At 38.4% G+C, this 22,529-nt stretch overlaps 4 protein-coding genes and 1 pseudogene across 5 annotated transcripts; all 5 read left to right on the forward strand.

The window, feature by feature from the left end:
• Nucleotides 1–1,318: 1,318 nt before the first annotated feature.
• LOC311607273 (leucine-rich repeat transmembrane protein CCDC168-like) lies at nt 1,319–11,975 on the forward strand (annotated as a pseudogene). Its single transcript has 3 exons — nt 1,319–1,335; nt 7,608–9,970; nt 11,102–11,975. The product of its transcript is annotated as a leucine-rich repeat transmembrane protein CCDC168-like (transcript).
• A 53-nt stretch (nt 11,976–12,028) lies between these two features.
• LOC311607274 (uncharacterized protein) lies at nt 12,029–13,429 on the forward strand (the record flags this gene model as incomplete). The annotated part of the gene is given in 3 exon segments (XM_084798948.1): nt 12,029–12,595; nt 12,597–12,969; nt 12,972–13,429. Coding segments are annotated over 3 exon segments (1,398 nt in total).
• A 964-nt stretch (nt 13,430–14,393) lies between these two features.
• On the forward strand, nt 14,394–16,933 carry LOC311607275 (uncharacterized protein; the record flags this gene model as incomplete). The annotated part of the gene is given in 5 exon segments (XM_084798949.1): nt 14,394–14,451; nt 14,717–15,010; nt 15,013–15,188; nt 15,190–16,237; nt 16,240–16,933. Coding segments are annotated over 5 exon segments (1,848 nt in total). The 3' UTR covers nt 16,512–16,933.
• Nucleotides 16,934–17,130: 197 nt separating this feature from the next.
• Nucleotides 17,131–17,958, forward strand: LOC311607276 (leucine-rich repeat transmembrane protein CCDC168-like; the record flags this gene model as incomplete). Its single annotated transcript, XM_084798950.1, has 1 exon — nt 17,131–17,958. One exon carries the CDS (start codon nt 17,131–17,133, stop codon nt 17,956–17,958), a length of 828 nt encoding a protein of 275 aa, XP_084655076.1.
• Nucleotides 17,959–18,657: 699 nt separating this feature from the next.
• LOC311607400 (leucine-rich repeat transmembrane protein CCDC168-like) lies at nt 18,658–21,505 on the forward strand. The gene has a single exon (XM_084799048.1). The coding sequence runs from the start codon at nt 20,237–20,239 to the stop codon at nt 21,167–21,169; it is 933 nt and encodes a 310-aa protein (XP_084655174.1). The 5' UTR covers nt 18,658–20,236; the 3' UTR covers nt 21,170–21,505.
• The last annotated feature ends 1,024 nt before the right edge of the window (nt 21,506–22,529 follow it).

Consider the following 22,529-nt stretch of genomic DNA (forward strand, 5'->3'; position numbering starts at 1 on the left):
GGGGTGCATGTTTTTGCTTGAGCACAAATTGTCTGGCCTTTTCTTGTCCTCAAACTTCTATCTAAAAATACGTGACATTCTAAGTGATTTTTGGAGTATCTTAGACCTTAGGCCCTGAAAAGGCAGTTGGATGAACTTGGGCTTGGAGGATTTCTCAGCCTGTCTCTTTGGAGAACTGGTGCTTGCTTGAAAGGGTGTAATACTCTTGCTTTTTGACAGATCTATCAGTGTTCTGGAAGGATTCTCTTCTGTCATGCCACTGTTTTTGTAGAGGTTTGTGTTTTGTGTTTTAGGTCCCTTAGTGGTTGTCTTTTTTGGGTATTTTAAGGGAGAGCTCTTTCTGAGCCTTAATTTGGCTCATGTTCCAATCTGACAAATTTTATAGTCTTTGGCCTCTGTCTTTCCTCCCACACCTCTGCTGCTCTATTGCATTTGTCTAATGTGGCCTTGGACAGAAGCAGCAGACGGATGAACTGGACTGGAAATCTCTTTTAAGAGTAGAACTTCTATTATAATTTTCTTCTTGTAGATTTCTAGGATCCTCTGGATCCTTCAACTTTGTTATTCTCCCATGCTTCTTTCATCTAGAGTCCCAATAGGATGTCCTCCCCTTTGTCCCAGTTTCCTGGTTAGTGAAGACTTTCATGGGACATGCCCCTTGGGCTAGTATGCAGATATAAGTGAGTATATACCATTTAACTCTTTCTGCTTCTGAGCAGGACATTCTCCACAGTTGAGTGGAGAGTGGGGTCTGACTTTCACATGTACTCTGGTGCCTCATATTTGACCACATCCCCTGAATGGGGAGACCTGGTGGCACTCAGAGGAAGAATAGCAGGCCACCAAGAAGAGACTTGATACCTTATGAGCATACACAGAGGGAGGAAGTCCCCCTCAGTCACAGTCATAGGGGAGTGGAGTAATGGGAAAATGGGAGGGAGGGAGGAATGGGAGGATACAAGGGATGGGATAACCACTGAGATGTAATATGAATAAATTAATAAAAAAAAGAGAGTAGGACTTCTAGAAGCCACCTTAGAGGTTTTAGGTTTCCGTCGTGATGGCGATGTAGTGCCCTTCCATGGATCTGCTTGGTTTTTTCCTCGGTACTTTGAGACTTGAGGTCTTTCCCCAGTTTCCACTCTAAAAGCAAGATGACACTGAATCTTGTCATGGCCTTCAGGGGTCCTTAAAAGGTGGAGCTTTGGATAGATAAGAATATAGGGCCCAAAAGCAGACTGGAACTTATGACAGCAGTTAATCCCTGACCATCGGCCACACTTTAGGTAAATAAGATATTTTAGGACAAGACCTGATGATGGAGGCGGAAGAAAGGTAAGTGAGGTAAAACAATGTAACTTCTTTACGGTCAATTCAGACCTGTATTTATTTCTGAGTCCAAAAGGAGAATCTTCCCAAAGGTACTGTAAACTATTATTCATTCCAATATTGTTTTTACATGGGTGCCTTGCTCCAAGCTGTGTTAGATGCTTTTTATACATTGGTAAAATTGTCCTTTAAAGTAGATGAAGTTTACAGAGCTTAACTGACTCAAGGTTAAGATAAAATGTCTTCACTACTCATGAAAAAGTTGTAACTGTGATTTCCTTTTTTATTTTAAATTTTGTAATTGTATTCATGTACAGAAAATTTAGCAGTGTATATTTAACTCAGTTTAGTGGTGAGTTCTTTAGCCTTTGTCTTTTCCAGCTTGACATGTTAGCCACAGATTTAGGACCCAGGACATTGCCTCCCCACCCCAGTGGCAATGGATCTCATCATATCTGTCATTGTAATTGGTCCTAATAGCTTCCACCAGCTTAGCCAGAGCACTCTTGTCTTCCAAGTTAACCTGTGTGAAGGCAGCAGTGGTGCCAGTCTTCCTGTGGACCAGCCGCCCCAGCCTGGCCTTTCCCTTAATGATGAGTCTTTAAACACAGGGCAGGTAGGAAGACAACCAGCTCAATGAAGTCTACGTCATTGACAATCACCACCAGTCAGCTTCTTGTCCACCAAGGTGATGACTGTATTGACCCCTGATAGAGGGACAGGTGGCCTCTTAGTTGGAACATCCCCAAGCAGCTTTCTTTTCAGTACACAACAGTAGCCTCTGCTTCTTTTGCTTTGTCTCTGGCCTGTTCTTGTGGACAAGGTTAAGTAAGCAACTGGGGAGCTGTTTGCTGGTCCCGGGCCTGGGTGCAATGATTAATGGCAGGAAGTACTTTGAACCACTTATAGAGGATGGCCCCTTACCGCTACAGCCTGATGTAGCCGGGCCATTTTTTAATTTTTAAATTAATTAATTTATTCAGATTACATCTAAATTGTTATCCCAATTCCTCCCTCCCTCCCGCTTTTACCCTATTCCCCTCCCCGATGTCTGTGACAGAGGGGGACCGCCTCCCCCACTATATGGTCATAGGCTATCAAGTCTCATCTCCGTAGCCTACCCACCACCAGGAAGTGGTCAAATATGGGGCACCAGAGTTCACGTCCAAGTAGTCCATCCCTGCTCTTCACTCAACTGTGGAGAATATCTTGTCCATTGGCTAGATCTGAGAAGGGGTTCGATGTTCACTGCAAGTATTGTCTTACTGCAAGTGCAGTAGTTTGAGCAGAACCCCTGGGCCCAGATCGGCCTGTCATGATGTTCTTCTTATAGGTTTCTAGGACCCTCTGGATCCTTCTATTTCCTCATTCTCCCATAATTCTCTCACCTAGAGTCCCAATAGGATGTCCTCAAAACTATCACACTCTCCTGGTAAGTGAAGACTTTCATGTGACATGCCTCTTAGGCTACTGTTCAATTATAAGTGAGTATACACCATGTAAGTCTTTCTGCTTCTGGGTTAACTCACTCAGTATGATCATTTCTAGTCCAAACATTTGACCACAAATTCTGGGATTTCCTTGTTTTTTATAGCTGATTAGTATTCCATAGTGTAAATGTACCACAGTTTCTTTATCCATTCTTCGACTGAGGGACATTTACGTTGCTTCCAGGTTCTAGCTATTATGAATAAGGCCGTTAAGAACATGGTTGAGCATATGTCCCTGCTGTATGCTGGAGCATCTTCTGGGTATATTCCAAGGAGTGGAAATGCTGGGTCTTGAGGAAGCCTTATTCCCAGTTTTTTGAGATAGTGCCTGACAGATTTCCAAAGTGGTTGTACTAGTTTACATTCCTACCAGCAATAAAGGAATGTTCTCCTTTCTCCATATCCTCACCCGCATGTGCTGTCACTTGGGTTTTTGATCTTAGCCGTTCTGATGGGTGTAAGATGGAATCTCAGAGTCATTTTGATTTGCATTTCTCTGATGACCAAAGACATTGAGCATTTCTTTAAGTGTTTCTCAGCCATTCAATAGTCCTTGTTGAGACTTCTCTGTTTAGTTCTGAGCCCCATTTCTTAACTGCGTTATTGGGTTTGGTGGTGCTTAATTTCTTGATTTCTTTGTATATTTTGGATATTAGACCTTTGTCAGATGTAGGGTTGGTGAAGATCTTTTCCCATTCTGTGGGCTGCCACTTTATTCTGTTGACAGTGTCTTCTGCTTTACAGAAGCGTCTCAGCCTCATGAGGTCCCATTTATTGATTGTGTAGCAGGGCCATTTAATGAAGTGAGTGAGATATCCTGCCCAATGCCAAAGTTCTTGGGCCTCTTCTCAAACAAAAGATTGACCACTCTTTGGCCTCCTGTTTCTTTACAACATCGGTGGCCCAGAGCCACCTTCTTCCGTTAAGCCTTCTTTCCTTTGGGCATCTTGCTGGGCTGGGGGAGAGAGGTAACCATGATTTCTTATAATTATGTTTGAAAAAATCTACTGTGGAAAGAGCCCACAGTGAACTAGGTGCTATAAAACTGACAGGGTTTCTGAAATTCAGAATGTTAAGTGTGGAATCTATTGCTTGCTACAAGTGCCTCAGAACGTAATTCAGAATTTGTCAGCTCCCAACTACCTCGCTGCCATGGTTTAAACACCAGCATTACTGTTATCTTTGTTGCTATCTTAGTTTTAACTAAAATTTATCCCATAATTATTAAATATTAATGCAATGGAGTCTACTTGGTGCTAGGATACAAACATTCTGATCTCAAAAAGACGTGTAGTTACAAGGTAGTTGCTGCTCAGCATACAAGTATTTAGAATATGTCTAAACCAACCTAAGACTTTAAGAGTAATTTAATGATGAAGACATTAGAGCTAGAGTTTAAACTTTTGGTTTGTTTGTTTTTGTTTGGTTTTAGGAGACAGGGTTTCTCTGTGTTTAGCATTGGCTGTCCTGGACTTGGTTTGTAGACTAGGCTTGCCTCAAACTCACAGAAATCCTGCCTGCCTCTGCTTTCCTGAGTGCTGGTATTACAGGTATATTCTACCATACCCAGCTTGGGAATTCAAATTTTAAAATTACGTTTATGTATTGATGTTAATTTGCTTGGTTGGTGGTGCCTCTGCCTCTCAGGTATCGGCACTACCATGACCGGCCTTGAGGACACTTCTGTTTTTCCATGAGATGACTGATTGATTGTGCAGAATAAATCTGGAGATTGATAGTCTAATTTCTTTCATATTTCAAATCTATTAAATTTTAAAGTCTAGTTGCTTTGTTATCCCACTGTGTCCTAGGAATTATGGCTTTTAAATTGAATGCCATCCTGAGGAACAGGATTAAATATGTTATGGTAGTTTGAATAAGAATGGCCCCACAGGCTCAGAGATTTGAATGTTTGGTTCCCAGTTGATGGAATGTTTAGGATGGATCAGGAGATGTCCTTATTGAAAGAGGTATGTCACTGGGGATGGGCTTTGAGGTTTAAAAAGCCCATACTAGCCCCAGTCACCATCTCTCTCTCTCTCTCTGCCAAGAACCTGTGGTTCAAATATAAAAGCTCTCAGCTATTGCTGTGCCTGCCTGCCTGGTGCTGTGTTCCCAACCATGATGATCATGGACTAACCTTCTGAAACGTAAGCAAGCCCCCAATTTGATGATCTCTTGTAAGTTGCCTTGGTTATGGTAGCTTCCTTACAGCACTAGAATGGTAACTAAAACAGATGCCTTTCTGCTAGGTCTCTTCTTCAGTGTATCCATGCTGTATTACATAACTTAGTGGCCATCTTTGTTTCAGATTGACTGTTTCATATTACTGTACTTGTATTACTATAATCTCCATTTAACCATGGCTCCAAAGCATGATGATATTGGTGCTGGAAATTCAGACATCAAAAGAGAAGATGCAAAGAGCTTTATGTGAAAAGTGAAAATAAGATAGGACTTTTTGAGACAAAGAAAGATTATGTAACTTTCATTATGGTATGTTATAATATTCTGTTATTTGTTGTTTTTAAACCACTACCTAACATAAATCAAACTTCAGGGGACTTAGTAGTGGAGTGCTTATCTCATATGTTCTGGACCTTGGGTTTAATACCTAGCACTGCAAAAATTAGTTTACAATTTAAAATTAAACAATATTGTGAATAATAAGAAAAAGCATAGTGTATCCAGTGTTTGGTGACATTTACAGATTCAAGCATTATTCTGGACTGAGAATGGACCACTGAGAAGGGAAGCACTGTAACTGAGAAGGGTGGTAAGGAAGTAGTTTTGGAGGAGCAGACTTAATGAGGACATTCTCCAGTGAGCATATACCGGGGTTAACCCATCATTTGTGGTTTCAAAGATGATTATGTTTGGTTTGGTTTTTTGTTTTGTTTTGTTTTGTTTATTTTGTTTTTGAGACAAAGATTTGCTATGTAGCCTAGACTGAGCTTGAACTCAGGATTTCCTGTCTCACCTTCCTGAGGTATAGGCTACTATACCTTGCTAAGGTCTTGCTTTGTTGTTTGGCCTGCTGTTCGACAGACAATTTGCTTTATGACATTGTTCTATGCAGTTATGCTTACTGACAATCCTAAAATCTGTGTAAGTCTAAATATTACCTTGGCAAATTTTCTTCTTGCTGTGAACAAGTTACTCTATTGCTCTATTTATGCCTAAGGCTGTTTGGATGACTTCTCCCAAATTAGGGAAAACAGGTTCCCTTATAATTTACTAGCTCAAATGTTAACCTCATCTCTAAAATACCCTCTCAGAAATATCTATGGTAACGTTGGATCATGTATCTGGGCTCCACAGCTCAGCTAAGATGACATATAAATAACCACCATACAAAGCTAATGCTAGTGTTGCTGGTCTGAGTACTTGTTAGACAGAGCAGTCATCTACAATATGTAATCTCACCTTTTTAACCGATGTTTTTATTACAACTTATTAACCGAGCATATGTCACTTATAACATGACTAACCAAAACAATAGGAAAAGAGGATTAACAAACACAATAACAAAACCATAAGGATAACAGTTCCAAGGAACTATTCTCCTGGCATAATCTGCAGGATTTCTTCTGCTGGAACCTGGAGTAACCAGAACCCGGAACCTCAGCAGGAGCCAGAGCTCCAAAGCCTTCCCTCAAGTGGTTCTCTCTAGGAGTGTCTCTAAGTGGAGTGATGAACAGCCAAAACTATCTGAATTCTCCAACTGCCCCACCTCCAGTTTTCGGCTCATTTATATATGTCTTCCCAGAGTCTGTTCGCAGGATCTTTTCAGTTGGCATTTTTCAAGCTCCCACATGAGGTGGTTGATCTTCTAGTAGATTAACGTCACCTGCTCTCTCACAAGACCGTTCCGATCCCATACTTGGGATCATTAAAAAAAAAGGTTTATCTCTCCTTCAACAATAGAATAAATTGTAACATCTTTGCTATCTTTTCATTACTGTAAATCATTATTCTTACCTGGAAGTCTACTAAGAATCATTTTCACCAAATGTAGGTTTTTCTCTTCCTCACAATAGCTGACAAGATTAATTATCTGTTGAAAATGATACTTGATATTATGCAGTATTCCATTGTTCTGCCTACTAAATTCTATAAGATTATTCCCTATTAAAATATGCAAAGAATAGAAACATGTTCTTTATAAAACTTATAATCTACACCCCTTGGCTTTTGCTATCAAAAACACTTAGAGATTCTCTCTCTTTTTCTTTTTGTTGCTGTTATTGTTTGCTTTTGTTTTTTGAGACAAAGTTTCTCTGTGTAGCCCTGGTAGTCCTGGACTTGCTTTGTAGACCAGACTGGCCTCAAACTCACAGCAATTCCCCTGCCTCTGCATCCCTAAGTGCTGAGATTATAGGTTTGTGCTACAGCACCTTGGTGAAATTCACTTATTCATTTTTGTTTGCTTGTTTGTTTGTTTTTTCAAGATAGATGTTGTCTTGACTGTCCTGGACTCAGTTTGAAAACCAGGCTGGCCTCAAACTCAAAGATTCACCTTCCTCTGCCTCCCTAGTTCTCGGATTAAGTAAATGTTTTTCTTCATATTAGTAACTGGTTGGCCTACTAAATGACTAGTACTAAAAGAACTAATGTCCCTTGACAATGTGGATGGTAGTTTCACCTTTATCTTTGTGTTTATAAACAATCTTGTCTTCATGTATGATAGATTTGCCTTAAATCTAGAGGGATACCCTATAACAGCTTTATTTTAAGTTACAACTCACATGCACTGTTTTCTTATTTCCAGAGTTAAAACCTTTTCAGGAGAATAACAACCACTTACTCATCCAATGACTTTGCATTTCAAGGAAGCCATTTTTGTGAAAGTCATTCATCTTCAGGTGGGACTCAGGGCATCTTTGTCAATGTTTCACAAGAAAGTAAAGAAAATTTTCATAAGCTACAAAATAGAATCGGAAAGAGAATATCAAGCAGTACAATTTTCCTCTAATAATTTATTTTCAATAATGAAAACAAACAGTACAAAAACCACATCTCCTGATGATCTTAGTTTTGAAAACACTTTTAAATTTACAAGAGATAAGGATCATTGATGTGACACCATGCCCTTCTGTGCATTTGCTTCTTTCTAGCAACCAAATTAAGCATGTGGAAGAAAATATAAGAAGAAAAACCCCTGTGAAACCCAGAGCTATGCTAGTAAGGAACTGTGATTATCTGCACCACAGATCTCAGGAGCCATTGATTCATAATCAACATCCTAAAGAAATGGTTACTCCTGCTGAAGCACAAGATACTTTCCTGAACCAAAATGTTATACAGAATGAAATGATTCCTGAACCACAGTTTACTAGCCACACCCAACAATTTATTCACATCCACAAAGAGTCAGTCAGCAACCAGCTTGGATTTGCTCAGTCTCTAGATTTTATGAGAGTGCCATTTTCTAACAGCACACAAGATTCCTTCCAGACCCAAGATATACATCATAAAGAAAAGCGCCAACATTTTATTCACATGCTATGTATTGTTGAAACACAAGGACATCGAGTCTGATGGACATTTCAATGATACCCAATATTCCCTTTATTTTAACGACCCAAACAAGAATAATCATTTAGTTAAAGGGCAAAATAGTGTTTTCCAGAATGCTGACTTTCTATCTTTAAGTCCAAATTCATTTGCCAAAGCATACAATTCAATGTCTCTTTCACCTGCCATTAAAAGGCAGAGAAATATAAAGATAACAGACAATGAAAGAAAACTAAATCTTAAAGTTCCATCTCTGAAAGCAAAGAAAATATCACATTCACAGGTATTTCCAATCATAGTATGTCACACTTTAGAAAATAAGATTGAATTAAGATGCAAGAAAAAGAAAATAATACATCAAAGGAAGATAATGTCAGATATAGCTTTGCATCTTATTTCTGTATCTAAGCTTATCACTTCCCATGTTAAGCCACCTACTGAAGGTCACTCCAGACTTAATAAAATATGAACATTTTCTACAGGAGCAAAATAGGTCACCAGATGCAAAGAAAATCAATTATTCAAATTCTACTAATAGAGTAAGCTTGGGTGTTATTGAAAACTTAGAACATTCATTCATGGTCAACACTGATGAACTAGAAGCTCCTTGTTCATTATCTGAAATAAATGGGGAGATTAAGGAGTCTGGTGAGGACTCAGGTCAGCAGACATTTGACCTGAACATTCCAAAGCATGAGGGGCTTTCAGAATCTTTGCAGAAAGAGGTTTCATTTCCCAAAATAGAATCAAACAGAAGAATTAAAATACAGAAGAGAATACAGCATATAGAGAATGTAGATGAGTTAAAAGACAGTACAGCAAACACACAAAGGTGCTTTGCAAAAGAAAAAAATGCAGAAAGCCAAAAATTCACTGGAAATCCTTTTCAACTTTTCAGATATCAATTTACTTATTTCCCTGGGATCCCCAAAGCATGAGAAAAATGAGCTGAAAGACATAAATGTTCAAGTGCTTATAGGAAGCCCAAATCTCCAGGAACACAAACCGTTAATGACCAATATTACAGGATATGATAAACCAAGTGACAATGAAAAGCTGGAATGTGACACTAGAAGCAATGAAAAAAAATAGACACCAACATGAAAGGATGTCAGATACCTCTCAAAAGACCATGCAGGCTACCATTTTGGAATACTTTGATACAGAACTATGTAGCAGATTAGAATCCAAGGCAGACACAACAATAATAAATTATAGTCACTCTGCACTAAAGCAAGAGAAACTACTAGGGGAAAAGGAAACAAAGGAAGTAAAGCATACTGATAACTCCATAGGTAGAAAGCCACAAGAGTGTGACAGAGAGAAGGAAAAAAGAGAAACAGCTCCACTACTGGCAGAAGATTTTAGAGCAATTATATGTCTGAAGCAAAAGGAAAAAAGTGCTCAATTTGAAATGAGACAGATCCATTTGGAAAATAGAATAATCCAAAGCAAAGAAAAAGAAGTACAGTCACAGACTATTTCTACACAGAAGGTATGGAAAACTAGATCGTGTCCTCTGACAGGTCCACTGCAAGATGAGAAATTAAAGCAAAGTACAGACAAACCTACAAACAGAGAAGAGATTGCTGGTCCCATATACCCACCTTCAGTGCAAGAGAACTTGCCCATTGGTGAGTATTTAATTAAAATGACAGAATGCGGGGTCCCATGTAGTGGAAAGCCCACAAAGACATTGGATGGTCACCGTACAGAAGACAGAGAAGACTTGAAAAAGGACTTAATGTGCAGTTGCCACAAGACCTTTCAAAATCAGGAAAAAAAAACATCAAGAACAAAAAAATCCACTGGAGGAGATTAAAATGGAGAAAGAAATGTTTCAAGCAGAATCTTTCAGAGAGGCAGTTAAAGAGGTAGTTGACTCACTGAGAATGGATTCGTTTTCGGGTGCAAATGTGAAGAACAGCACCTCTACAGAAACAGAGCTCCAATGTTCTGTAGGGTTAGAGTTGTGTCCTCCAACATCAGAAAAGTTAACAGTAGGAGACTTTCTGAGCCAATCAGGAAAGAGTAATGTTCCAAATAGTAGGAAAGATACAAGGGAAACTTGTTGTGGTTTTACCCAGAAACCTTTTTTGTGGTCTTTAAATTACTGCATGCCTGTTTTGACTTATTCTAAAAAAAAAAGAAAGGCAAAACAAAACTTACAAATATAAGAACAATGAAGCTCAATATGAATAGGGTGAAACCACCAGGTTCAAAAACATTCAGTATCACAGGCAATAAAAAGAAGACAAAATTGGCCATCAAGGCCAAGTTTAAAAAGATAAATCAAGCTAAAGCATTTTTATCTGAATATCAAAACACTGTTTGCTTATCTATCTATAGCAGATTGCAGGGAATATTCTGTCATGCTCAACTAAAGCAAGGAGAACTAGCAAAGAAAACATGTGTTGATTATGTTGCTGAAAGTAATGCTTTCTATGATAGAGAGAAAAACCTTCAAGAAGAGAAACAAATCCCTTTGGTACAGGTAGCACTTCAGCATGGCCAATACCTGTGGGCTGATGCAGATCAAAGCAAGGAAGCTATCTGCAATGAGCCATATCCATCACCTGTGTCTTTACATCAAGAACAACCTGTTAACAGTCAGAGTGTAAAGTGCAAAAAAGATTCTCTGCAAAGCACTTTGGAGGCCAGCCTACAGATGGATCCCATAGTATCTAAAGGATTAGAGAAAGCTACCTAAACAGAAAATGGCATCAACTTCCTTGTGGTTCCTAAAATTTTATCTCCCGAAACAGGGAACTTTTCACCTGGTGAATGAACAAACATGACAGATGATGACTTAGAATTTGATGAAAACTCTGAAAGAGAACTAGATTCATATCCTGTAGAAAAAGACTCAGAGACATCAACAAATCTGCAGATGACATTCCTGCAGTCTTCTGATTCTGTTACAAAATCCTTTGTTTCTAGACTGAAAAGGAAGAAAACAGCACCAAGATCAAAGAGGCAGACACCAGTGAGTCAGAGACATAGAGCAATGAGGGAAATACCATCACAGACAGTGATGCAACATAAGATGCAACAAAGAAGTGAAAGATTCACAGCAAAAGGGTAACATAGCAGGTATCTGTCTCAATGTCATTCACTCCAAGGTACTTATTTTGCCCAAAAAACACATTAGAAATTCAAAACCATGGACAGATAAACAGAGAATAAGAAGACTTGGTTATATGCAACTAATGCAAGAGAATTCATCAAATGGAAGAAATACACGCTGTCCAGGTTCTGCTGATGCAAGTAGTTTCTCTAGAATGAAGAAGTATAAAAAGGAAAGAAAAGAGAAACGAGAAAATGACCCTGGTCACATATTTGATATGTATCAAGAAAAAGACCATGACCTTGTTAGATCGGACAAAAAACTGAACCCACTAGGGAGAACAACCACTCAGATACAACCACAAACACCTACAGAAACTTTTATGTTCCACAACATGCCCTATCCCAGGTGAATTTCAATTAGAAATTCTAGAGGGCTGCTTCAGCGTGTTCCCTCTCAAGTTTGGGGAAGTAAAGGACAATGCATTATTTGGAAGAAAATGTGATCTATCTAATGAAGATGACACAAGAAACAGGCTGAAGACAGTGAAAAGGAAGAAAAGGAACCATTAGTTTCATACTCTAATCCAAATCATTGTGGGGAAATTAAATGTGACTTGATCAAAATGAAAGGCATGAATCAGGAGAAAAAAGTTGCAAGTGAAACTTTCTCTTTGTCAAATGTTGCATTGGATGTTAACATGAACAGCAAAATAGCAACAGGAGAACACCCACCAAAGGAAAAAACACCCCATTCTACACAAATGAAGCCAGAGATAGTGTATCATGAAGAGAAGGTTGCTTCAGATGTCTTCAAAGAAACTTATATTCAGGATAAAGAAGAAAAGGAAAGTAATGATAATGACACACTATTAATGTCACTCCTACAGAACAGCCAGCATTTTATATTTTGTTCACATCAAAGCAGGGACCCAACATCTCAAAAATTAGCAAAACGAAGAAGGAGGAACATTCTGTTCAGTGAGAACCAAGATCTGACACAGCAAAATCAGTCAGCAGATACAACTCAAAGAGAATATAACATGTATACATCAGGTTCAAAGCTTATTCCCCTAAAATCAGGAGAACCACAAATAGATAACACTAAGACTGCCAGAAGAAAATATGACAGCCCAGCTGATGAGATTCATGCACAGGAACTGAATAGTTGGGATAGATTGGAAAAAGAAAAGTCTCCTACAAGTAACCATCCCAGAGTCTTTGACTATCTCAACCCCTAATGTACCAAGATCTAAGAGACAGAGCACGGTGTCTATAAGCAAAGCTTTACAAGGTAAAATGTGTTCAACTCGTGTAACTATGAAAGGAAGAAAAACTTCTGTTTCAAAGGTGTTGACTATTCCACAACGTGGTCATAGGAAAAACCTACTTCTACAAACCTTGAAATCACAGATTTCTGAATTATTAATAAATTCTTGTGTCTTACCCGATAATCTTAATGTAATCAAATTGAAAGACCCAACAGCAGAGAAAAATAAAAGATTGTTAACCCAAGAACTGGAAGCACCAATGTCTTTGGCTTTCTCCACATCTATATCTAAAGAGAGAATTTAAAACTCATGGAGAATGGAGGTGAAATGTGTACTAACTATCTTACTGTTAAAGCAAGTATGTCAGCAACCTGTAAGACACTTATTACCTCAGGATTTGGAACACCAAAGCAAAGTAAAGTCTTGTCAGGTTCATCCTTAAATGCCACCTTCTTTTCTCATATGCCCGTGTCTCTTGATGTTAACACAAGTAATGGAATAAAAGATAAAGATACAATGTGTACAATGGGATTTAGTAGTGAGCTTTATGGCCAGTCAGTACGTGAAGAAAGAGCTTGCAGTACACACTATGCCAACAAGGACACTATGTCAAATGGCACCAAGCACGTAAAAGGTCAAGGTGATGAAGAGGACTCATTGACTTCCCAAAATTTCAGTTTTAGTTCCCAGAACAAAACAAGGCCTAATTCTGTGCAATCTGTTTTACAACTAATTCAGCAACACGTCCAGAATTAGAGAGAGCTCTATATCATGAGCAAGCACAGCTAGTCAATATGAATAACCTTCAAAGCAGCATGGTAGGCGTAATGTCTCCACTTCTAAATACAGAGGAATCTCAGATTGTCTCCATACCATATAACAATATCTGGGATGGAAATTCCAGGAGAAAATGTGACTACTATATTTCTGAACAAAAAGCATGGACTAAAAAGGACTTTACAGCTCTGGAACCTTTACAAGAGCCCAGCCCTATGTCATCTGAATACAAATGTGATAGCTCCACATTAGAGTTTCTAAGCAAAAGAGATGTGAGTCCCAGGGCAAGACAAGCTTCAAAGTTTCTTGAAATTTCAGGACATTACACAGGAGTGCACAGGAAGAAAAGGCACTACAATAATAAACACCAGTTGAGAAAGGTGAGATGTGTGAAAGAGGAACTGCTTCATGCTCCTGGAGATACTGTGAATTGTCCACTCAAGTTCATAGCTGATGAACGATCACTTGATATAGCAGCAAGGGCTGATTTTTATAGCAGAATGCCTCAAAAATCTTTGGCAGGGGGAAAGGCAGAGTTACAAGCAAACTTAGCCACAACTTTCATGGGACCTTACAATTTTTTTCATACACTTTTTGTTTGACTTTAAAAGGCAAGTAAACACAGTAAAAATGTTGGAAAATGGAATTATGTTGAATCAGAAATTTTCAACTATGAAGAAAAAGAAGCCACCAATTTCAAAGACAATTAAAACAAATGGATACTTTATCACAAACCATAAGAAATTAAAGAGCAAAAATGAAAGCCATATGTATGGCTCAGTGGAAAAAATGATATACTTCAAAGCACTATTCATTTCATATTAACTACCTCTAAAGGAAGAATAAATTCAAATCAGAGGTAGATTTGGGAATATCAAAGTTTACCCAAACACAGCCAACACATGGGGAGTCACCAGGTGAAGGCATAGCAGAGTTGACAAAGATGGCTGACAAAGGTGGTTCCAACTTGTTAAATGGAGCTAAACTACATGCTGGGCAACGTAGGGGACAGAAGCAAGAACTGCTAATAGAATCTGTTCCGTTTTATACAAAGAACTTATCAGTAAATGCACATTTCATAAAGAAACCTAGATTTGGGAAGTCAGAGGAAATGCCTTTAAGAGAATATTTACCTCAAAGAAATCAAATGTTTGAGAGCAATCCAGAAGTTAATGTCAAAATAGAAAAAAACATGCAAGTAAGCCTGGAAAATGCATTCTCAAATGTGGAGATATCAGTGAGCCAGCCAATAATACTACCAAACAGAAAAGGAAACTGGTAAGTCATCAGTTTTAAAAGAAAAGTGTCCATTTTTTTATTTGACAGGAATTGTCACTTCCATTGCCAGGCATTTAGTTGCTTCCACAGAAGTGAAAAATCAGAATGGTAGCATGAGAGTACCTAACCTGTCAGCTCAGAAAGGTATCCCTTCACAGCTACTGGAGTCAACAGAGTCACAGTCACCTTATGATGGTGGCCAGGCTACTGTAAACATAACTGAGACACAGGACTTTAGAACCCGAGAGATAAAAGATAATGATGAGGTAAATAAAGATATAAGTCATCATATAATATATGGGATATGTATGGGAAATCTGCAGAAGGAAATTGCCTTTTGCAAAAGGACAAAGAAAAAGTGAAAAGGAGTGTCCAGATATTCGGAACAAATCAAAAGAGACAACTTGATCCTTTGAATCCGGAAGTATTTTCAGCTAACACAGTGCACCACAAGGACACCCATCATGCTTCAGAAAATAGCTATTTATTTAATAGATCAAGAAGGAAATACAAAAGTTGGAGAAGACTTTAGTCAAGAGGTTGTTCTTTCTTCTAATGTACATACTCTTCAGACTGAAAGGCAAAACAATGAATTTAAAACAGGTTGGAAAACAAAGTCCAAGTCTTTTGCTCTGGCAAAGAAACAGGAAAAGCCTGCTATCTCAAGACCATTACGGAGTTCTTATGCCAGTGACCCTACCTATCCTGAAACTGTAAGACAGAAAGATAAGGCAAAAATACCAAATGTGAAAAGTGCTGTGTGTACCAAACAAATAAATCTGAAGGCAAAGAAAATACCAGTTTCTCTACTTCTTGGACATGGGGACAGAAGCAATGAGAGAAAACTGAGACATGGTCTGCAGCACCAGAACAGATTTGAGCTGAGAAGAAATGTACAAAACCTAGTGATAGAAGCTAATTTTGACTTAGGGTGCTTTACATCCCCAGTTCAAAAGCTTACCAGAGTAAAACTGGAGAGAGGCAAGATGAAAGAGAAAGAAAACACTCTTCCCCAGATAGTTCTGGAGAAACCATCTAGCCCAAAGCAAGCTGCATGGTCAGGATGCAATGATGCACCTAGAGAGCTAGAAGAAAATGTTAAAGGAGCACATGACCACTGCACTCTCAAGGACCTTCACCAGCAATGTATGCAACAATTTTGGGTTAAGTCAAAACACACTTGTAAACTAGAACATTTACAAAGAAAGATGAACTCTGAGTTAACATCACAGAAAGATGAAACTGATAACCTTGGGCTAGATACCTCAAGAACTAAAGGAGGAGCAAATGTCTACCATGACCCACAAGACAGTCTACAAGAGGAACTTCCCCTGAAGCAAGGGATGTGGACACCAGGAATGGTTCTTCAGCCTATGAAAAAAATTTCTCATTTCAGAACGACTAATGAACTAATAACAAAACAAGACATCAAACCATTAGGTCGACAGAAGATAAAGGGACTGCAAGTAATGGATAAGCCATTAGATTCAAAGGAATCATTGCTTATTCCAGGGCTATGGTACAGCAACAAAGTATTTTCACAGATTCTCTCCTGGGGTCTATTTCATCTCCTGCAACACATCAGTCCCATACTGAAGATCCAAAAGAAGACATGAAAACATGTGAGAAAAACTTAAAGAATTCAACTCAACAGCTGAAGAAACTCTCAAATAAAGAATATATTTCAGAATTGGGTTATATGCCAAGAAGTATTGAAAAACTACTCTTGCTTATTAAAGAACAAGAAAAGAGAAGGAAAAAAGTGGAGGGAGTAAAAAATTGAAATGACAGAAGACATAAAAATGAGAGCACAATTTAGCAACACAATAAAGAAGAATGGTATGATCAGGCAAAGATATGGGACAAAGCCAAAAAGTTTGGCCACATTGTGGAGACAGCAAAAGTGTGTACAAAGGATGAGTCTAGACCACGTTTATACATATAAGCTTATAAACAACAACAAAAAAACATCTTTCACACAAAGTGTCCTGTATCACAAAAGAATGAAAATGAAGGTGAGGAAGACAACTTCTGGAAGGTTGCTTAACATTATTGCGTATATAACCCATAGCTACAGAAAGGAGCTAAGACATAGCATTAAGACACAGAAGGAGCTGCTCTAAGGGAAATTTACTTTGGAATGGTTTTTGTGCTTCTGGCTATATTGCATCTAAAGTAAAAAAGCTTATGGAAGCAAACAAGAAGGAGGACACACCACAAAACCGTATATTCCTTCACAGATAAGTATGAAGAAAATGAATGAAACTAAAATGTTATCTGTGACACCTCTTGATAATTTAATATCAAGCACTATCAGAAAATCAACACAATATACTATAAAGCAAAAAAAAACCTATCAAATTATTTTACTAGATATTATCTCACAAAATAAAGATCAGTTAATGACTGGCCAGCAGGTGGAGGATCTGAGGTATATCAATGTCCATAGCCATTTGGAAAAAGAAGCATACCGTGCCATGTTTCCAGACACTGGAGAAACTGATTACAGTAGGATTGAGGCCCAAAGGCACAGAGCAGGTACAGAATTTGAATTCTCCACTGCACAAAGAATAAAGCAAGGAGTTGTTAAAGACTCTATCAAACATGCATTTTCAGTTCCACTCAGAAGAGGAGGGCCCATGAAGATGAATACTTCGAGTTCCAAAGGACATGGTATATACTTCATGGAGCTGGATACTTTCCAGAAAAAGACATTCAAGATGCAAGAACTTCTTAAACAAGAAAGTACTTTCGGGGTAAGCTTGAGACCTGTTGCTTGCCCAGTTAGGGAGTCCTTTGACTTGGAAAATACTAAGGTACCTAAGGAGGTGGGAATGTATCATAGCATAAAAAATATTTCCCATCTGTCTGGAAGAGAAGGATTAAGGAAAACTGACACAGAACTAGGTTCCAAAGCACAGGCATTTCTTTGCACAGATCTACATGACCGCCACAAGACAGGTACAGCTCAGAAAGACTATACAAAGTCAGGTCACAGGGCTAGAATTAGTCTGAATTCTATACTTTGCCACAAGAGGGCTCCTCTCCACTTCACACCAGGCTTGAGGACAGGAAGAAAAGACAGTGGTTACAATGATGTAGGTGCCAAAATGGATCTCAAGGGAGAAGAGGCAAAGCCACCTGACAGTCAATTAAAATTAAATAAAAAGAAAGTGGACATTTCTAAAAACTTGAGGGCAAAACAAGTGGCCATTTTTCACTCAGAATAAAGAAAAAATTATTTTGTGTATTACAACAACTTCAGGCTGAAAAGACACAGAAACAAATCTCTGCCAAAACAGCTCTAAATTCCAAAATTATTAACACAGAGATTGAAAAAGCTTTAAGTGAAGTTAACATTCTAAAAAATCAATCTCCACATTCAGAAGGAGTTAACCTGCATGCTAAAGGAGGAACAGATTGCCAAGAGAGTGCATGAGAGGCTTTCCCAGTGTCTAACACTCACCCTTTGGTGGATACACATAGGATTACATCACTGCAGGTAAAGAAAGCTTTAAAAGCAGTAGATAATCACACTTTAAATACAGAAAATAGAGAATGGAAAAAAAGAATAAAAGAACAAAACCAGCACCACCTGCCATTTTCCCCCAAGAATTTGGAGGACCATTTATTAGGCTTCCAAAATTATTCTTATGTCCAGCCACAATTAGAGCCCGAGACAAAGGAAGCATTGTCAGAGATAGGCAATGTGTCAAACATGACAATGGGAATAGACTTGTCATCTAAAGAGCAACAAAGTATTGAGTATGAATGTAGACAAGGGTGGATTTTTCCCCTCAGTTATTCCAGAGCAAACAAAAGAACAAGATACTGTGTTGCCTTCAGATCAGGCAATAAAACTATAAAATGCCCACTAACATTATCTCCAATGTAACAATGAAACATAAAAAACTAGTAATGAACAATAGTACTGTGAGTCGGAGAGAAGGGAAGTTACAAACAGATAGAAGCAGAGGTATAGACCTAGAAGATGATGAAAGAGAAGTGCAGAAGAGCTATACTGTCAGTCTGAAAAATAAATCCAGGGAGAACATCAGCAGCACTACGAGCCATGTTCTTCCTCCAACAACAGAGGAATCTCAGACCAAGACTCAGATAGTCACTTCCACAGCGAACAACACCTAGCCCAGGAAAAGCTTAAAAAGAAACTAGAGTTATCTACTACAAAGCATACCTTTCAAGGACAAAAACTGCTTCAAACATTCTTGATCCATTGTATGCCTATATTCCTATTTATCCTAAAAGCCAGGAAAGTGGATTCATAGTAACAAACCTGAAACCCAAACAATCAACTATGAGAATCCCAGAGCACCCTGTTACAAAGATACTTAGTATCATAGGATGTGGTAGTTCAAGCAGTGAGAACAAGTTAGAACATGGCTTCAACAAACCAAAACCATGGTTCCAAGTAGTAAAGACGTCTCCCCAGAAGTCATTATCTGAAGTATTTGTGTTACCACGATAAACCCACCTCACAATGAAGGAACAGTTAAATCAAAACCAAACCCAAGTAGGGAAAAGAGAACCTGTCATTCTAAATTCCAAGAGAAATTACCAGATGCCAGAAAAACTAAGGACATTGTAACAAGTGTAAAAGAACTGAATTTTCCAATCCCATTGCTGCAGGAATCTCAGCCCTTTGTGGTGAATGATCCAGAAATGCAGAAATTTCCTGATGTAAACCTTGAATGTGAAATAGAAAAGAACTTATGTATACAAACAAGAGAAGGGGTTGATTCAGGGAACGATGACTTAAAGGTCATACATGAACTTGACATAAATACCACTGAGAAAGAAGAAATACGAAAAGACACTCTAATGCCCCCAGAGTACCTATGTAAATGTGAAGATCTAGAGGACACTACAGAAACTCATTTGAGAAGAGCTGTGATTATAAGTGTTTCATCTCCAAGTCTACAGCCACTGTCTGGGACCTTACTATTTGATAATATGGGAGAGTGTCCCTTGCTTTCCAAGACAGAGGAAGCTGCTTCAGTAACTGTGCCCACAACACTTCAAGATAAAGACAATGAAAACACATCACTTGCAGAAAAATTGTTTCCCATTTATAAAGCACTTAAACGTATTTTTGAAGATCCTGTTAAAAATAAGATCCCAAAGCAAGTTCTTTCGGAAATACTGGAGCAAGTAGGAACCTACAAGTCTGATGATGCAAAGGCATCTCCTTTGCTGGAGAATCCAAACACATCATCAAAAATACATGCCACATTGATACACACACCTCTCTTAACTCCAGAGTTAAAAAATAAGCTTTCTATTCATTTAATTTCTAAAGCACCGGATATCCTTACAGAACTGTAACTCTCACCACCAAAGGGCTATTTCAGAAGATTCCAATTGCAGGCTTTATCTAAAAGATATAAAAATGGATTTTAGTTCTCCAAAAGTAAAACATGCTAACTTAAAAAACAGTTACCAAGGAGCTTGGTGAAGACATCAACAACTAATGTTTCAAGTAGCAGCAAGATGGTCATGACAGAACCAAGGGGCATCAAAAAGCAAGAAACCATAACTTCATTAGCAACTTTGAATAATCTCCCGTTGAGTCACATTCTTCACAAGTTGTCAGAGAAAGAAAAGGATGGCCTTCTTGTGCACTTTTGTACAAAAAGACTGGAGATACAAACAATGGGCCTTCCCAGAATTGCAGAACAATCTTATTCAAGGGCCTATGCCCAGGAAAAATCAAAATTTGTATTTAAGTGTGTCCATTCTGCCCCACAAGGACCAAAACGAACAAACAGAGTTTTAGTACTCTTTGATGAAAAATCTTTTTCTGACATTGACTGTGATTTGCAATACAAATACCTTCACTCACTCCCTAAACCTTCTTTCACTGTGGTCTCTAAGCCAAATGCACTTACCAAACACACTTCCAAGTTAAGCACTGGTTCCAGCTCAAAATGTATAAAAGTTAAAGCTAGTAAGGAAAGTACTACTCTTTCCTTTGACAAAGAACTTGTTTCTTTCACAAAGAAAAACACACAAGAAAGCTCATTACCCTCCAGAAAATTCCAGGAGCCTACTAATGTACATGCCTTTTACTCTGGTCTACAAGGTACAGAACAGAGTGATAGAATTCTTTCAGATTTAAACGTACAGCTAACACCAAGAAATGATAAGCAAAGTCATATATGGTTACAAGAAACCAATTCATACAAACATTCTGTTTCAGGAACTCAGCAAAATACTGCTGATTTAGCTGATTCACATTCATCTTCGGATGATTGGACTGATGTCCTTCTAAACACCGAGACTTCAACTGAAGTGGAATGTCCAGGTCCTGAAGAAACTGACAGCAAGGATTGTGTGTTTTTAGAGAGTAATTTCTCTTTATCACAGGATGTTGTGTTTGAGAAACCCAAAGACATATTGGAAATATATCCACAAGGCCAATAGGAGGAAATGTAGGTCAAATTCCAAAATGCAACCTTCTGACTCATGGTCTCACAGTTCATCCAATAGTATTGCAATTGAGTCTACATCATCTTCCAAAATGGTCAATGAAGAGAAGCATTGGACTATGACCAGGTGGAGCAGAGCAAGCTACTCTTTAACCTCCTCAACAACAGAATCAAAAAATAAATTGAATCTCAGAAAAAAACATGTACCCACAACCCAAAGAAAGAAGGGAAGTTAAATTTTATTTATGGAGAAAGTCCAATGTCTACTGGGATTCAGATTGCAGTCACTCACATGGTGAGGAGAAACAATCATGGAAGAAGAGACTATATCATTATAAATCAAAAGAGCCAAACCCACAAGAGCCAAATGCTCATTGGCAGAATATCAAATTCTATTCAGAAAGAAGGGAAAATCAGCCTTTTTTTAATGTTTGTGTACCAGCAGCTTCAACGGATATTATCCCCCAAACCATTCGCTGGGTTATTCCCCAAAACATGTTACAGAAGAGAAAGTTCAAAATTCCTCAAGTTGCAAAGATTTCAAATTCTTGGAATCTATGGAATTCATTCAAAAAGGTTTTGGGATCACTTGCAGCCTTTAGTAAAATCTGATATGGTTGATATCAACTGCACATGGATTCTCCTGAACTGAAAAACTGCTTGCTCCTGTGATATTCTATGAAAATAAAATAGTAGACCAGCCATGTTTTCTTGAGCATTGGTATGTCCTTACTTGGCTCACGTGTTTCATGTCTTGGTAGATACATGCAGTTGTTCTTGGAGGCTAGGGGCAGGGCATAGCTCTGTTTTATCCTGCCAGGTAAGAGCTCTTCCTTCAGTTGATGCTGCTTCCTCATAGTCCTAATGAGAGAGGTTCACACACCATAAGCCCTTTTCCCACCTTACCCTCATGGCTGAAAGGTGAGTGGGAGGAATAGTCAATTGTGGACAAGATACAGAATAGGCAGCTGAGAAGCTGTTTGAGATAGTCTTAGGAGACCCACACTGTCAAACAGCACAAAACCCACATCAAGTATGTGAGATCGGACCGTTGAGTTTGACAGCCAGACTGAATACCTTAATGATTTTTACAATTGAGATCTCTGAACACTCAAACACAAGACCATTAACCACATTCCAGACCAACAGACTTCAGTGAAATCCTCCCTGTCCATATCTCATCCCACTTCTTTGACATTAGAATTTTGAAAAAATCCTAGCTACATCAAATTTTGGTCTATAAATATTTTTATTATGTATCTGCATAAGGGCTTTTAAGATGGCAATATAACTGTCACATCTAAAAATACCATAAATGATTTCCTAAAATCCAACTAGATTACAGTAGTGACACA

Source organism: Acomys minous (genome assembly GCF_964271855.1).
Source record: "Acomys minous genome assembly, chromosome: 10".
Classification (NCBI taxonomy): Eukaryota; Metazoa; Chordata; class Mammalia; order Rodentia; family Muridae; genus Acomys; species Acomys minous.